The 18,571-nt window shown below is 41.8% G+C and overlaps 1 protein-coding gene across 1 annotated transcript in view; it reads right to left on the bottom strand.

Annotated features, from left to right (window-relative positions):
- The window catches only part of LOC138467192 (osteocalcin 2-like), a 267,263-nt gene that overhangs the window by 115,229 nt on the left and 133,463 nt on the right, over positions 1-18,571 (bottom strand). The window contains exon 7 of the mRNA XM_069607247.1: positions 8,229-8,291. Coding sequence (XP_069463348.1) covers positions 8,229-8,291 — 63 coding nt within the window. The remainder of the gene's footprint in view (positions 1-8,228; positions 8,292-18,571) is intronic.

Here is an 18,571-nt window from a genome sequence, read left to right as displayed (position 1 = left end):
AGCAGAGAACGGCAAAGGGCTACCGTTGTAATTCTTCAAGATCATGCGTCACAAGTTCACCTAGTAGAACTTGCACTAGGGGGTGTGGGACAGGGACTACTGATTCTTATTTTACCTCTGAATCTGTACCCTGCCCAAAATTTATCAGATTGAGAATAGTATAATAGGAGATACAGTGCCTTGTGAACTTAATACACATACGGTACACCCTGATCTCTCTTTTTCTGCAATAGATAATAACCATTCTCTTCTGGCTCTATGCTACTCATTGCGAGACTCACTGGTACCTGAAAACATAGTACAGGAACAGGGGGCGTTTCAGCAGGGTGGCAGCAATGTGGCACCCAATAGGTCTAATAATCTGAATGGATGAACCCCCCTAGGCCTATTCCGACTCTGGTAAAGAAAACTATCCTGGCCCTAGGCTTTCTGCATCCCCTAACATGAATTCTTTGGGGCACATAACAATTACTGATAAACCTAATACTGAGGAGACTGCACAGCATTGTGACTGCCAAACACAATTGTCGGTGCATCAGTTCGGAATGAAGGTAGTACTGAAAATGTGCGGTAACATCCTAGAGGAGGTCTATGCCCTTTCAAGTAACAGTATCCCTAAATCTGATGACGAGGAAGAGCTAGATAAACTCATCAATGCAGCCGTCCCATACACATCTGACTACCGAGATCTGCACAATGAGAATGCTGCTCATGCGGAGAATAGTATCATTGATGCTGAACTGATGGTAGAAGATACAGTTGAATCTATTAGTGACACTTCTACCATTTTCCTTACTAGGAAACAGCATAGACAGAAAAAGAGAACAAAAAGACACATTGCCCCCAACAATAAAGTAGCCAAAGGTTCCAATCACCAAGAAGTGAATAAAACGATACAAGACGTGTCCCATGGTAGCAACAATAAGAAAGTAAATAAGGAACCAAAAAAGGCAATCAAGGCTAAAGGTACCCTTACTAGTTGGCCCATAAATGATAAACACCAGGCCCCCCTCCCAATTGCCTGAGGTTCCCTATGAGATCCCATCGACATTTTCAAATACTAATGACAATGGGAATGATCTCCAACGAGCGATGAAGGGTCCTACGGTAACATATGAGGGGCCCTTTGATACAGAACCTGGCCATAACATAGTCTAGAGCGACACACTAGAGGCGAAGTCGCATTAGCCTGCCCCTTCCACTCCACTTCCTACCTTGACGATTGTCATCAAAAATAAAAAACAGGGGAAACCTAGGACAACTCCCATATCAACCGATCAGATCTTTTATCTTTGACTCGAAAAAAATGTCCTCTGAGAATTGTGGACACCCAAGATTTTGATTTTATTGAACCTATCTGGGATTTCAAATCCCAATTCAGCAGAATTAATTCTAGCACGAGAGAAACCTGCACAATTGATTAGGGTGCATAAAAATCGATTTAATGATGTCGCCGTTGAACTTGATGCTGCTGAGAAGAGTTGTCTTATCCCGTCATCTCAAAACCAGGAACTTAACCTTTTAAAGAAAACAATTAAATCATTAGGAAAAAATCATAAGACCCCAATCTCTAATGGTACCCTGCAAACTAACATCCTGGGAATTCTGAATTGTTTGGTAATAAACAACGATACCATACAGCAAAATAGTAATTGAGAGTTAGCCATTTCATCTTGGAACACACGTGGTTTCTCCCACCTAACTTAGCCAGGGGAATCGGCCTACTTGATCACAGAAAGTAACATCTTTCTATTGCAGGAAGTCTGGCTGCTCACTGATATATCATTAGATGGCCACCAAATTTTTCAAGTATTGGCGGAATAAGGACCTAGAGGCCGCTCTTATGGAGGACTCATAATCGGCGTCAAAAACCACCTGAACGCCGTAAGAATTAAAACCATTAATGAACATCAAAATCTAATAGTCGTAAGAGTGAGCATAGCAAACTCTGCTATCAGTGTATACGAACCTCCTGGCGGCCAATCAAGAACTAATGATGTCATTGAATGTTTAACAAATTTGATGGAGACACAAAAAATTTAAATGATCAGGATCTGATTTTTGTGGGAGGGGATTTTAATGCTCCTTGCCGGTGTTCAAATGAATGAGTGGAAACCGACTATGTAAAGGGCAAGTCACTATTTGATAAATCGGCAAACAATACTGTAAAGGGAACCACCTGGGTTCATACGTTACTAGATTGGGGTGGATTTTTGTTGAATAGAAGGACAGAGGGGGATATCCCAGGTAAAACTACCTGGAGAATAGGGACAAAGCGCTTGACTCTTGACTACTTCTTCTGCAACTCTGTGGCAGTCTAGACGGTCAGGAAGCTTAAAATCCAGTAAACAAATTACAGTGATCACACTGTCCTTACTTTGAAGGCCTAGCTTTCCAAAGAGACTCACCATGCTGGCGGGGTAGGGTAACTAGATATTAACCAAGGGGGCAATAGGATCTGTTGGATGGAGAAGAGTATAAAGAAGGCTGTAACCTTCTTTTTTAAACAAGGAGATCATTTCCCAGTTTTGGAAACTTTAACCACTGCAGCGAAGATTGAGAAGTGGATCGAATATTGCACTTCACAATCAGCAGCCCAGAAAGGACAACAAAAGTTCCTAAACCATTCCATCAAAAAATATTGGTATGGCAAAGCCATTCATGAAGCTAGGAGGGCCTTCAGAAGGGAGCTACGTATAATTGGGAAGACCTATAGCAAAAGGGAGGAGGTACTAACTGCTAAACAATTGGCTAAAAACTGATACCGCAAGTGGGTGCGTGACCGAGTTGCCTTTGGCAAAACTGCCCAATGGCAATGTATGGTAAGCATATACAAGACAAAAGATACCAGAAAATTGTCGAAACTGCTGAGTTCTTTTAACACCCTTGTCATGAGATTTGCGCCATCAGTGAACAGGAGTGGATTAGACATGTGTCTGAAGCATTCTACGATTCACATTACTCTGAGGATGGATCATCCTGGCCCGGGGAGAAGTTTAAATTGAATTTTACTCATGCTGATATTATGCTAAAACTAGCTGCATTAAAAAACTCGAGAGCATCCTGCCCAAATGGCCTCCCCAATGTAATAATAAAAGAGAGCATAGTATATCGGGGCAACCTTATATATCTCCTCTTTAAGAAGGTCACCGAAGAGGGATTGATCCCAGACTCATGGTTCCGCTCAATAATGGTCCCTATCCATAAGAAGGGGCCTCAATCATGTCCCATAAATTTTAGACTCTTGGCACTGTCAGATTAGACAGGAAAAATCTTTGCATCATTACTGCTTGATAAACTATCCCACTGGGTGCAGTCGACAAGCCTCTTAAGAGATTTTCAAATGGGATTTAGAGCAGGCTCGGAAACATCGCATTGCATATGGTTACTTGACTTCCTGATTAGAAGGGTAAATAAAGTCTATTTAGCTATTGCTAAAGTCCCAAAAATCACCAACTTGTCCCCTACTTTCCCTGCTGGGACAGTTGCCAGTTAGCGAGACCTTCGTCTCGTTGACAGCCTTGAGCCTAACAAGCTTTACTACTATGGGATGGAGACCACACTGGGAAGACAACTTACAGGCCTTGATTAAAATGTTGTGTTAAGTTGGACAAGTGGGACTGATGCACTAATTATATGCACCTTTCTTCACTTGGCAGTTTCCAGCCCTTGATTAATCTATTGTCCCATAGCTTTATGGAGTTGCAAGGCTATGTCAAATTGTATTCCTTGCCTGAACTGCCAGGTTTGTCCTTCTGTTGAGAATTGGCAAATTACCACTACTAACTACTGTTGGCCCTGCACTGGGCATTCCGAAAGAAAAAAGAATCTGCTGATCATGTGGTGTTTTGGACAAACTTGAGACTGCCCAACATATCCTGACTGAATGTAGAGAGCATGGCCATGACCATAAAATCTGATCCTTCTGGCTTTATTGCCTGGATTCAGGGCACACAACTATGCATATAGCCTTATTCAATATCTGGAAGGTCATACTAAGGTCAGGCAAAGTTGAAAATGTCTTGAGTTTAATAGTAGCTCATGGTGATTGTTGCTATGCTTGATTACTGGCAAAGTTTGATAAAGTGCTCTAACACTATATATTACAACAACATTTATTATGTCAATGCATCAGCCTTAAAAGTTAATGTCTTAATGCAAATGCTTCGAACTATGGATGAACTGGAAATGCTTGAAAACGATAATGAAATGATGCGAATAAGCTAATATTTCGACACTTGAATGAGCAATTGTAGGTACTTAAATGTTGATCAATTATGTATGACTGAATATGTTTGATATTTAGTTTTGTGAGTATTATGATGAAGCTCTTTTGAGCTATAAACATAACAATGAATACATAAATACATACATTATAGGTGAGTAGCATAGTTTGGAGAGTAAAATTTGAATGTTGTGTGTGTGATGTATCCAAGGCATTTTTGTGGCAATCTGTGGCACACATCGGCTAACAGGGAATTGCAAGGATGCAGAAGGAGACTGACACACAGGTGGCATGTTGATTGTTACAGATATTTATAAGTCAAGAAAATAAAGAGAAAACCTAACGTTCCCTACTTCTATGAAAGGTTTTCCTGCCTCAACGAAAGCAAAAGTACTAAAGGGGTCTGTCAGAATGTCCTTGTAATCTAAAGAGTCCACCATCCTGTGTCAAAATCCCGAACTCTGTCCCTTACACTTATAATGGTACTAGAAGATTGCTTCAATGTTCTTGGTCCAGGAGAATGACTACCTTGTCGTGGACTGGGTAGCACAGTTCTGGTTTGCAAGTTCTTAACCAGGAGGAATGACTCCCTTCCCCTGGTCTGTAGCTTTCACTGTTTCTCACACAAAACCAAGGAAAATGACTCCCTTCCCCTCTTCTCTTGGTTATATTGTCATTTTTCCATTAGATGCAATACTACCAAGAGAATGGCTTCCCTGTATCTTGATTTCACAGTCACTTCACGCTCAGAGGTACCCAGGGGGAATGACTCCCTTATCCTGGTAATCCTTGTTTCACTGTTTTCCTTCTTTCTGAACAGTTCATGTACAAGTATGATTCCTGACCATGGTTTCCCTAGTACAGTCCACTTGACTGTCTGGATTGCCAAGTACAGCCACGAAGAAGACGATTTATAAAGTTCTCTTGATTCAGTCTTAGTTCATTGGACAGAATTGGTTCACTAACCTGCCAAGTACTATCACAAAGAAGCTAACTTGTACTTCTCCCGATGTGGTATCACCAAGAGAATGTCTCCCGTGTCTCGTGCTCTCCTGTTTGTTTAACAGTTCACTTCAAACTTGGTTGGACACAGGGGGAATGACTCACTTCTCCTGCATCATTTTGCTTTCGTTAGGCTTCCTGATAACCACTAGGATGGAGAAACTCTTCCCCGTTGTGTCCTAAGTATTGGTTGGGGTCCCAGACCCTTTTCTCTCAGTGACCTCACGCTGATTACTGGGATGAAGAGGCGCGTCAGATGTAAATGATATGTTTGTTGGTGTCCCAGACCCTGTTCTCTATGGTAGTAGTCCATTGCTGATCACTGGTGCAAGGAAACTCTCCTTGGATGCAGTCTTTGCAATGGTCGGGGTCCCAGGTCCTCACCGGCCTCTCACAAGGTTTTTGAGCACTTGGGTTCGGTGGTGGAGACCCTCTGGCTTTCCCCACACCCCCACCGGCCCGCTCGTACTCCCCATTACTTTTAGCGAGCTCCTGGTACGGCACTGGCTCTCCGTGGGGCGGGAGTGGGTCATCCGTCAGCTTCCCTCTCTTACTGCCGGCCATCGACAGCCATCTCTTCTTCAGCTTCTTTGGCTCCTTGCAGTATTGGTTCTGCGGGAGAACCATGCGGTCTCTTCCCGCCAGCCATCAGCACCGCTGTTTCGCCTTCTTGTTGCAAGACCCAAGAGCGTTGAGTCTAGAAGAGCCACTGTCTACCCTCCGCTGGTGTCTCCTGCCATATGGTCTTTTCCGCATTGCGGTTCCTCCGGCAGACTGCCTCATCTACGGACCATGTTCATAGGCTGGCTGGACACTGTTGTAAGTCCTACCTTGCTCTTTATTATGTTTTGCCATGGATGACTAGAACGCTCACCTGCGTTCCACTGAGTATTATTCAAGCTTCTCCACCTCCTCCTCGTCCCAGTACTTGACCTATTCATCTACCTTGGGTAGTTCACAATCTTCTTTGTCTCAGTAGGTATTAGAGTTACAGACTTAACAACATACATCGGAGTAGTAGGTAGGTTATTGGGGACCCTAGAGTATGGAGGTGTACATGGTGTGGAGTGAAGGGTTGGTTGGGGGTGATCATATTGCATTCTGCCTAGATGTCTGTCCCTATCCCCAGAGGGGGAGTATCTAACCATGAGATCCTACCGCTGTGAACTGCCCTCAGTGGGACTATCGGGTAGCAGCCTCATCTCCCTTGCCTCATGGGAAGGGGCTCCACCTTGGGGAAAAGTGACACCATGTAGGGATTCGTCACAGAGCACAGAATGAAATAGAGAAAGATATAGTAGCAGACCTTAGCTCTGTCTTCCCTTAATAAGGGCAAACAGGGAACACATAATGAAATAGAGCTAAGAGTTGCTACTATACACTTCTCTATTTCATTCTCTGTTCCCCGTTGTACCCTGTTAACACAGAATGAAATAGAGAAGGATATAGTAGCAACCCCTAGCTCTGTCTTCCCTTTGCACTGGACACCCAGGTGAATGGACGCCCAAAGAACAGTGCATATATACCCATAGTAACCCGGAAGTATCTTTGTCAAAGGTCACAGGAGCAGTCCCTAGATTGATCCTGGCTGCTTCCTTTGGGACTCCTGACCTCTGCAGGCAGCCTCAGGCAGATGAAAAGAGGTTATCTGGGGTGAGCTCTGTGTTGCTCCCATCCCAGTTGAAACCCCTTTTGTAGGGGGAAAGACCTTCCAAAGATGACAGTGCTGGGGTCAGAGGTCACAGGGTCAGTACCTAGATAATTCCTGGATGGTACATTTGGATCTCCTGACATTTGCAGTCAGCCTCAAGCAGATGGAAAGCATACATATCTGCAGTTAACACCTGGGAAAGTAGTATCTGCTAAGGAGGCTAGGAATCCAGGCATGCACCAAGAGTTTAAGAGTGCATTCATTTCCAGCCTCTTGCACAAATCACCTGTGCTGCTATTCGTTTGACTGCAGCCCGACCAGCTTCTCACGTATCCTCCCACCTTCATTATCTCTCTTTTCTTCACCCTTCACTCGTACAACAACATTAGCTACTTATCCACCGTTATGTCACCTCTTTCCTGCAACACCCCCTCCAGCCACCCTTAACAGTTGCCATCAGCACATGCAAGTTATTTACTGTCTTTTCTAATTTGAGTGGCAGCCATCTTAATTTTTTTAAGGGATTTGGCTTGCATTAGGCATGAAAATAATTCTTTAAAATATATATATAAGTACCCTGGAGGGAGCGTGAGGGTGCTACCAATAGTGTTAATCAACACAATGTGGGGTGGCCTTGACTGTAAATGGCCCTAAGCCCTTGATGTGGCCCTCACTCCACATGGCTCAAGTGAGGGGCCTGTTACCGACTCAGCCTCCCCCCACTACCCATTAGCATTAATTAACACTACACTGATATATTAGATGAATTAAACACCACGTCAAAAAGTAGATTGGAGATTAGCTTGGAAAGGAAAATTACACATATGAATATAGGAAAAAGGGAATCTACTGTGTGGCACAATTAACTTATTGCTGTGGGAAGATATGAAGCTGAAACTCCATTTAATCATCCAATGGGAAAGATGATTTTCAATACTGAAAGACACCAATATTTGGCAAGAATCAATTAACACACTGAGACAGTATTACACGGAAGAACTCAGCTGTACTAATGAAGCACTCAGCAAACATTCAAATATGGGGCAACTGAAAAAAATGTGTTCGGTTTTATTTTTTTATATTGTATTAATGCGTTCAGTTAAAAACTTTTAGCATCATACATATGCATAAACTACAATAAAATACTTAATGAATCTATAAAAAATTCTATCAAAAAGCATATTTACATCTCATCGATAGTGCATAATGAATATTACGTAATTTATACATCGCATTCCTAAACATATTACTCTAAAACAATTTGTTATTTAACCAGTTCAACACAATTCATTTATCTTAATGAAAGTTATATCTTTACAAATTATGAAGATAAAAAATTATTTTCTGTACCTCACGGATGCCGTTAACTCACTCTCACTGTGTAACAAAACAGATGCCGTTGCCTCACTCTCACTGTGTAACAAAAACATGCCAAATTACTTATTTAGAAGCATTTTCTACAAAGAGTGGTTTTACTTTATTGACATTACAATTATTATCATCACATGCTGAATACTGTGATAAATAGGCAATAAATATGTACATAATATTCCTATACACACATGCTAACATGTTGTTACTATGCCCTTGCTGTGCTTTCCCAAGGTACAAACACTTGCAGGTCATTACGATCGAGTGCACCAGAGAAAGAACAGCCCTATTCTACGGTCCACTCACAGTAAGAAGAGCCCAAACCATAATATGGAGCAGGTCAACTAGTGTGACTTTACCAATGGGGTCAGGGCCTTTTGAATATCAAGGAAGAGTAAGCATCATTTACAGAACCAAAGCTTTCATGATTTTCAACATCTGGTATTTTGAATTCTACTGAACCCTGTTTTGTAAGAATTTTGTGTAAATAACTCACATTTTGTTTGCAATCTTTTTCAAAAACAATATTTAGCAAACTTCTTCAGCAGAAATGAGGGCCCAGGTGTGGTCAATCAGAACATTACCACAGAGTCCACTTCCTTTCACAGTCCTTATAGTCTCAGGTGCATCCACAAACATGAGACAGGCAACCAACCAGCCTACAAACCGTTCCCATAAGAAATTAATGAAATGAATCCCTTCCCAGGATCTTAAAGGCAGGACTACGTCCCCCCTAAACTCCTGTGTTGTCTGTCTCTGCAGCCATGGTGACCGTCTTGAGGTTAAGGGATGTGGTAGTGGATTCATGATTTACTCTTGTGCTGTAATCTCTGGCTGGAAGAGGAGTCCTTTGGTAGCACTCATCTACCCTGGGCTCTGTGAGGTGGCGAGCCTTGGAGGAATCACACTAACTGTAAAGTATCTGGTAACGTGGGGGCCATTCTCCTCAGCTACATCCTTGTTAGTGTCTCCTCCCAGGTGTGGAGTTTAGACTGTCTGTGCCAGATGCCTTCAGCCTGATGTTGTATGAGACTGCTCATTTTGGAGTCAGGAAGAGACACACTAGTGTATAGTTGCCATGGCACTAGGCACTAACTGAGACCTCCTTGTGGAGTAGGTTGGTGTTACTAATCGATGGTACATAATGGATAAAAGTATTGCAAAATATCCCTGTAAATATTGATTACACCACTAACCCATTTAGACACATAGAGGAGGTTTAAGGCAGTGGTGGAATATTGTGTTGGGTTACATTTTTTATTTGTATGAGTTGTGCCTTATTTTATATTCTTAAACATTAATAAATGAATGAAGTATAACAAAAGAAGCATCACTTAAAGGAATATTGACCTTTTTCATGATATTCAGGTTGATGAGGTTTTTTTAAAAAAAAATCAAACAATATTTTCACAGTTTTTTCCTTGATGATCTTCTTCTTATGAGTTTGTCAGAATCAATTTCTGAAATCAGCAACATAGTTGCGTGATATTGTGGTTGAGGTGTAAAAATCCATGACAATATGCCATTTCGTATGTTTCTGTTCTGATTGCTGGCTATTATTCCATTATACGTTCCCTTAGCGTACTTATGGTTTTGCATGCGTAGAGTAATGAACAAGGGTATAGGATTAAATATGCAATATATGTGTTTAAGCATGATAAATAGAAGTTTAAAGACATTGGTTTGCCCATTCCCAGTTAATGTTATTCTGATTCCTTGAGATGGTTGATGCACATTGAGCAGCTTAAACACAAGAATTTTCCCCTTTATTAAAATAATTTTTGTCCAGAATCTTGCTTAAAATAATTGGTTTCCATGTTCCTAGCTTCCAAACATTAAGCATGTTTATTAGCAAAAAGTAGACATTCTTTAACTATCCAAATCCTTTTGCATCTATTTGCAATCATGTCCATCATCGTGGGTAGAGATTTTAATGTTTGGGCATACAAGATCAAAACCGCATAGCACATGGCCTCTAATAATGAGATGTGTGCTGCTGTTGTTTCATTGCTGAAATTATAGTTTTAGGTTTTAATTTAGCAAATGCTATTAATATATTCCGAAAGTTAAGTTCCACGATGTATAGAATTCTGTTGGAAGTCCTTGCCTTAGCTTAAGAAATCACTGAGAGTAGTTCAGATCCTGACTGCTCCTAACATTTTTGAGAATGGTAGAGATTATGGATGGTATGACAAAGATTTCAATGGTATTTCTGTTGGTTAATTTCCAAACAACTTCACTGGCTACAGTTCTTTCTGCTATCTATAATATGAAAATATTTTTTGAACTGTCTGCCATAAATGTAAACAGATAAAATGTTTACAATGTGATGCGAAGTGTCTTCAGAATCTCGCCACTACAATAAAATGTCATCAACATATCCAGTGTAAAAAGAGAATACTCGTCCTATGTTCTCATAATTTTAAAGCACTTCCATTTGGTTCATTTAATTTATAGTAGATATATTCCATTTACTTGTCTTTGAGGTTATAATTGGAAGCAGTTATCAAGGTAACTAGACAAATATCTGAGTGTGGTAATGTGGTAACACCTAGTTTTAGTAATAGGTGTCTTACGACATGTGAATCACAGAAAACAGAACACTTCAGTATACATTTCAAAATCTTTATATTGACATAGGGAGATTGTTGGGGAATAACAACAACCAATGAAGACTGATAAAACAACCAAAAAGTGAGGGAGCAGTAGAAATTAAAGTCCTGCCATTGTTTAACCTATCAGAAAGTTAAATCCAATGGTAGTTCCCCTTTTTCACAAACAAAAATCACCTAAATTCTTAAGGGTTGTTTCTGTGTCCCTGACCACATTTCTGACCATAGCCATTATAGGGAAAGCCCTCCTGGGTACAATGTTGTGTATGGCCTCTCTTAGGAGCCTGATCAGGACACAGTATTCCTTTTAGTCATGAGCCCAGTGTCTCCATATGGACTATGTTAGGCGCCTGTCATGGCTCGATTGTTCCTTTCAGTCATAAGCTCAACAGAAGCCCAGAGTGTCTATTGTGTTTTGAGCCCTCTACAGGGTATTGATTGAGGTAAAATGCAAGTATTCCACAGTCTCTGGCCCACTTTAAGGCTATGGACCCACCACAGGCTCTAGTTTTCTGCCACGTTTTGATCCCTCCACAGACTATGGTTCTCCTTCAGGTTGGGGGCACACCAGAGGCTCTTGTTCAGTATGGAAGCAAGCTCACCAAGGTTTTGCTTGCTCAGGTATCAAACAAGACTACCTCCTTGCCCTGGATGGTGCAACACCTGGCATGCTTTTCTTACCCAGCTGTTCTAGATAGATTCTAAATTTGCAATAAATGCACCACCCCCAGCAATGTGTGATGCACAAAACCAGGATGCTTAGATCCTGTAAAGAACAAGTATAGAGCTAGGAGTTGGACTATGGCTGCCAGCAGATGTTTGTACAATTTCCTCCCTGCTGAGATAGCTAAGTGCAGCGAGTCTTTCAGCGAGTTCCTCTTTTCTTTCTACCTCCTTCCCTCACTTCTCCTCTTATATTTTGTATAATGTTTGGTTCTCTTTTGATCATTTGCTCTGTGTGGTAAAATGATATTGCATTAACCAATTGCACTCACTCCTTTGAGGATGGAACAGATCAATGCCAAAACTATATTATGAATGCCCATTAGGTAATTAAACTATCAGACTGCTGCCGTCAACAGTGCCTATAGCTGTCAACTGATGCAGTACACTGAAGGCAGCTAGTTCTCTGTGATCCCTCCAGGGTAAAAATTGTTCCCCCACATCCATTGCCATAGTCTTTGCACGTGTAATAGGATAAAAGCCTGCTAGAACTCCAAGCAAGACATTGCCCTCCATATATGGTTTACGGTGTTCTACAACCAACGTATTTGATGGGATTTTATGGTAAACATTATATTTAGTGAGGGAAAGGTCATTTCCTGTTTAGATTTATGCTGCATCATGGACATGAGAAGTCCTGGATGAACAGTCCTAGAGAGATCATCAGCATTTACCCAAATATCACATGTATTTGCAGTATGGTGTCTTGGGAAGGCATAAATTCGTTCTTGCTCCTTGGACCATCCCTACTTAGCTTTCCTAGACCAACAAGAAAATGATGGTGAGGCCAGGTGCTGCATGGAATATCCAGGGTCTGGAGAAAGTTCCAGAAGAGCTGCAGTAGCTTCAGTTGTTGTGCAGTGCTGATATGCATCATTGAAGCAGAAATAAGGTGGAAAAGCATAGCCCCTTTCATAAGGAAAATTCTTGTATTTCACCCATTGAGCGATCAATTCATTTTTATGTTGCCCTTAAAGAGTGAGGGGCTGAGTTTGAATTTGAACCACTATGACTGCCACATTTACCTAAACGTAGGAAAGATTTACTAGAACAAGGGCAACTTCCAATATTCCTTGGGGAGGACATCCTGCAGCTGTTGTTAAAGCTAAATAAGTCTCCATCAGATTTGGCCCCTAACACACATTGGGGGTCATCAGGGGTTGGGCGGAGTGTGAAAAATGCGGTGGTAATGCTATTACAGCCGCATTACAACTCAGCCCAATCCCGAGTTTGGGTGGAAAGTGGGGGGTTTACCTCCAGCTTCTTGCTGGAGGTAAAATTCTTCCCTTTCCACCCATTTTCGGGGCTATTAGCACTGCGCTAATAGCGTCCAGAATGTTCTAATGGGTTCAATGGACCCAACGGGAATGGGGATTTACCACCTCCCACAACTCGGGATCCGGCGCTAATAGCGCCGAACCGAGTTGTGGTAATTTAATATGCGCTGGCAGTATTATCCCAGCAGAATTACTGCTGAGATATCGCCAGACTTGTGATAGAGCCCATTGTCATTCATTAATGTTGATGCATGTTACTGGCTACCACATTCTTCACATGCACACCCTTCCTGGTACATTTGGAGGCTATGGCTGCAATTCTTGACTCTGATAAAGAATTTGGTTCAGTTCAATAGGGTTTCTCCTTTGACACTCTGCAGTGCTTCGCCTTCGGCCTCTGCTTTCTTGTTTGTGTTGAATTAATTTACTTCTCTATGGCTAGTGTGGATTTTTGTTTTGTCTAAGATGCCTGTTTTTCTAAATTCTTTTCAGGGAGATATTCCTTTACCCACTTTGATTTTGGAGGACCAGATGGTCCTCCTGGTCCACTTTATGATCAAAGAACCTTCCATTGCTACTGATGAGTTGTTACTTAGCAAAGCTCCAGCTTCCGATTGATTGGAGGCCAAAATCATACAGATCTCCCTGTCTACCGATGGCGAGAGGAAGGATGAACAAGTAATGTCAAGACCTTGCACCAGAACCACCTACTCCCAGTCAGGTGATGAGGTTAAGCTGACACCGGGAGTGAAAGAGGAGGAACTGGCCAAGGGGCCGGTAACAAGACAGCAGTGATTCTGCGCCGAAAGGCCCGAGGAAGATCCTTCGAAAGGCTCAATCCCTGGAAGCTTCTCCAGCTACTGAGGCCGAGAGACCATCAGAAGGCCAGCCGGAAGCCAGTGAAGACACTGATGTCGAGGGTGATCAGTTTGATCTCAGGCACCTCCCACAGTACCTCTGAGCTCCAAAGAACCTGTTATAAGGAAAGAGGAACAGAAGACTGAAAGGAACAGGCAATGGGCACCTCACACTGGACCCCTGGTGAATAATATATTAACTTCAAAAGAGGCCTGCTCTCCCTGGTGGTACAGACAGGGCCTCATCTAGGTTCTCCCTTGGACCTCGATCGATTGGTGGCCAAGTTTGAATTCATACATCAATTACTGCCACATTTACTTAAATTAAGGGAAGATTTATTTGACATGTGCCACTATACCGTGGGGATGCCAAAATGGCACTGTGATTAAACACACATAAGTCCCCATTAGAATGTGGCTTGTATCATGCTTTGTTTGTTTATTAATATGTCCCAAATTAAGCCACATTTCAATTGGATACTTTGCATGCAGCTCTTGATGCTGAGAAAGTGTTTGATTCTGTTTTATGGAGTTTCTTCTTTGCTACTCTAAAATGTTTCAACTTTAGCTTCTATTTTCTTGGTTGTATTCCTATTACATAACTCCTCCCCCATATCTAGGGTATCCATGAATGGTCTTCACTCTTCCCCCTCCAGCAGGTGTACCTGTCAAGAATGTCCACTGTTCCCTTTATATTTTGCTTTAATAACAAGGCACGTGCAGCCATTCTTTGTTATAAACACAAAGAGGTGTAAACATTGCAGGTTAATTCACTGATGATATCTATTATATGTTGGAACTCTGCACACAATTCATGGCACCCATCAGTTGATGGTCAGATGTATGGGATCTACCCCAGTTCCAGTGTAAACCGGTCAAAATCAGAGTTGTTCTCCTTATGCTCCCTGTAGTTCGACATAGAGACATGGGTGGTTTTCAGTGGGTTCCCAATAATATTCTCTATTTAGTGATGCACACACAGAAGGAATACTACAGTCTTAATTTCAGGTCCTATCTTCTGTTAATGTTTGCTAGACTACAGACGTGCCCCTCACTCCACCCGTCTCTTCACAGCATTATCTGTGTGGTAAATATGATATTAGCTGAACTATTTTACTATTTTATAAACATACCCACAGGCCTGAAAGGGCATACATTGATGCTCTATGCAGCACTGTTGTTACTTTTGTATGGGGTTCAGACTAAAGTGGACAGACATGGTTAACCCGTGTAGCCTGGGTGATTGATCTGCCCTGGATTTTGAGAGAGGCCTGGTGTGCTTGCGCCTTCAATCTCTGTCTGTTATTTGCAATGCTAAGTATGATTACACATGTAAAGTTTACTCTGCCCAGACTACTCTTAATGCCTGGTCTAGGATTTTGTTGTCACCTGAATATAGTAATACCTTACAACTTTAATGTGTGGCTTTGGGATTTCCCAGACCTCTCTCGCACAGTGACCATGTCTATATGCATTGTATGGGATCGGGATGGGACCTTCACATTTGTTGTGACGTTTTCAGATGGTACATTTGTTCCCTCACATATTTTCTGTTACCCAGCAATACCATCCTATATGCCCAGCATTCAGATGTAAGCTGTGCTCCTTTCCCTGCGAATACAATTATAGAAAAGTCTGCGGGGCGTGGATATTAGTGTTGTCCTTTAATAGCCCTGTCCAAATGAACATTACCAGTCTGCCTTTTAAGCCCACACAGGGTTCGGTATTGGGTTTACTCTATCTGATTGAGGCGCCAGTGCAGTTTATTGGCAAAAGGAATCTCATTGAACTCTAATTTTCATCTTATTAAATTTAATATTTTAATAGATTACACTAAAGAACCATCTTGCATGGAAAATCTGACAATAATAATAGTGGCGTATGTGTGAGATGCTTGACTCGGCTGCTGATTTTCTGCACATGCTCTAAACCTGCGTAGACTAGTCCCTCTTGCAGCTAAAAGTACTGCTATTCTGCACTTTCTTGCACCTTTGAGATATATTCTAGGCAATATTGGGGGAAATCTCTGTTATTACACATTTTTCACTCTAGCATGCTTGATAGCTGATGCATAATGAAACATTGGACTGCCAAAGTAGCAAGCATATATTACTGTTACATGTTACTGTTTTCCATCAAACCCTAAATAATGCTTAAAAAAGAAGGAACTAGAAGAATGTGCACATAGTAATTTGGTGCCAAAGTTCTACAAGAAGATGAAATCATTTATAACTACTGTAGGATTTAGGATGAAATGACGGGTAAGCTGTCCTTCCCCTATTTCTCACAATTGCAATATTTTGGGACTCACTGGGTGCTCTAGATTTCCTTAATAACTGGCCTGTTCATTCATATCAATCAAAGTTTCTTCAGAACATTTTGGTTGAACAAGAGATTCAAATGTGGGATTCCTTACACTTGAGGTGTTCTATTCATTTTTGTATTGATATACAGGAGGAACAATGCTCTTTTGATCACAAAAGAACGTACAATAGATAAGAAATCAGATTTGGTGGGTTAAGTTTGAGGGACATTCTGACCAGATTGTGGAGGGGAGTAAATGGAACAGTCACCATGGACAATATATAAGTAGACACACATAGATTAAGGACAATGAACATTTTTAAGTGCAGGTAGGCAATACAGCCGGCTGTGCTTGGGATGTGACCCAGTGAGGAAAGGTCAGAGGGTAGAAAGGAGATAGTGGTGGAAACAATTGCGTGATCAGATATGGATGGTGTGACAGTAGTATTAGTGACAGTAGTATAAGTGGTTGAGAGAGAGGTGGAGATGAATATGAAATCCAAAGAGTTACCCCCTGTATGGGTAGGTACGTTATGGATAGAATGGAGAGTGTGGCCACTAAGATAAGACTGAAGTTCAGATTTCTGAGAAGTGGTTGGAGAGATAAGTTTAAAGTCACCGAAGAGAACGAGGTGATTTATAGTGGAAAAACAATCAAGGAGTTGCCCAAGATCATCAAAGAATGGTCCAGTGGGACCAGGAGGGTGATAGATGGGGATGATGTGAGCTGAGTAATGTAGAGCAATAGTAGAGATAGTGAATTCAAAAAGAGGAAGGAGAGGACATGGCACTGGAGATTCATGAGGCATTGAGGCGGGAAGAGAGTAGGTGTGCGACGCCTCCACCTCTCGCCAGTCAGTCGAGGAGAGTAAATGTAGGATAGTTTAGAGTCGTATAGGGCCACATGAGTGGCAGGTTTCAGTGATAGCAAGAAGGTCCAGGGGAAGAGAGCTGGAGTGAAAGTAGTCAGTGATAAAAGATGTTTTTTTGCATACAGACTGAGCATTCCAGAGTGCAATGTTCAGTTGATGAGGTAAAGAAGAGTACTGAAGTTGAGTCTCAGAGGAAGAGAGGCAAGGTGGATAGGTAGTAGAGGAGGTACGGTTAGCTGGTGGAAGAAAGATGGAGTAGTGGGAGTTTCATGTTTGTGAGTTTTATAAGAGGGATAGGACAGGAGGAAGTTGTAGTGTGATTGGAGTAAGCGTAGGGAGAAGTGAGTAGGAGGAGGAACAGGAGGTCTGCTGTGGTGGACTTCAATTTCTTCATTTCTACACACTTGGAGGCAGACCCACGAGTGCTTGAGCTGCAGTGCCTATAATCCTATAATTGCCTCACAATACCGTGGAGTGGAGTGAGGATGAGTACCTTTGTGGTCTGCTGTGGTGGACTTCAACTTTTTCATTTCTACTAACTTGGAGGTGGACCCACGAGTGCTCGAGCTGCAGTGCCTATAATTGCCTCACAATACCACAGAGCAGAGTGAGGACGAATGGGTTTGTGGTTTGCTGTGGTCCGCTGAAGCTGTGAAGGCTCAAGGTACTTTTTTCCCTGTTTAGTGCACTGCACTAATACTGATCGCCCGCAGCAAAATCTCGTTCTTAAATACCCTGAAAGGTTTATTCACGTTGTCATTGTAGACTTTTCAGGAATAAACTGCTGCAGCAAGATACTGCAGCTTTTACTTCTCTTGTCGGTGCAACCTGTGCTTAGACTAGGAGGGTGTGCGGGAGTGTGGTCCCTTCTTCGTTCCATACGGTGTTCTATAGCCCGCTGCAGCCTTTCTCTGGCCGTTTATACACTGACTAGCTGATCAATTGATTACCTTTGCAACACCTAATAGTCTTTCACAGAGTGTCATTGCGGCACGTTGCTAGTAGACACACTGACATTGGTGTGTGTTAGGAAAGCCCCTCTACTTAAGTCTGTGTGGCTCTTTGCTGGGATTGGGCTCTGCAGCTCTGCAGCCGCAATTGGAGTGTGCATGAGTGTGGTCCCATCTTCTTACAAGGGTGTCCATAGCCGGCTACAGTCTGTTTCTGTTTGTGGCCTTTCTTTTAAAATCCACAACAGACTTTGCTTGAGTACCCCCACTGAAGACTTGCTGTTTTGATTCCGTTGGGACTAAGGACAGGAGATACTTTCAAAGTGTTGCTTAGAAGATTAGGAGTACTTTTATCATACATACTTCTCCACTATATATATTTGTATTTTACATTTTAACCATTATTTTATCCCCACATTGAGGGACTGTGTTCAAGTTTGTGTAAAATACACAAGGTTCACGGCCTCTGATAAATTCTTTTTACAGATGGGGAAATCACTTTGCACAATTTTACATATTGAAGTTATACATTGCTGATGAATATATGAATAAGGATTGTATTTTGTACATTTACAAATTTGTTTTAGAGAATGAATTACTGATTATATGGTTTTAGAGCTGATTTAAGGCAGAAGGTTCCATAATAATTGTATGTTTTAAAATTAACTAATAGATAATCCATTAGGTACTTGCATGTTTAGTTTGTATTTACTTAATATTAGCATTC

The sequence above is a fragment of the Ambystoma mexicanum genome, chromosome 4q, assembly GCF_040938575.1.
Source record: "Ambystoma mexicanum isolate Mex_15411 chromosome 4q, UKY_AmexF1_1, whole genome shotgun sequence".
In the NCBI taxonomy this organism is placed as follows: Eukaryota; Metazoa; Chordata; class Amphibia; order Caudata; family Ambystomatidae; genus Ambystoma; species Ambystoma mexicanum.
The sequence above is the reverse complement of the archived record's forward strand: the minus strand, read 5'-3'. Positions and strand labels throughout refer to the sequence as shown.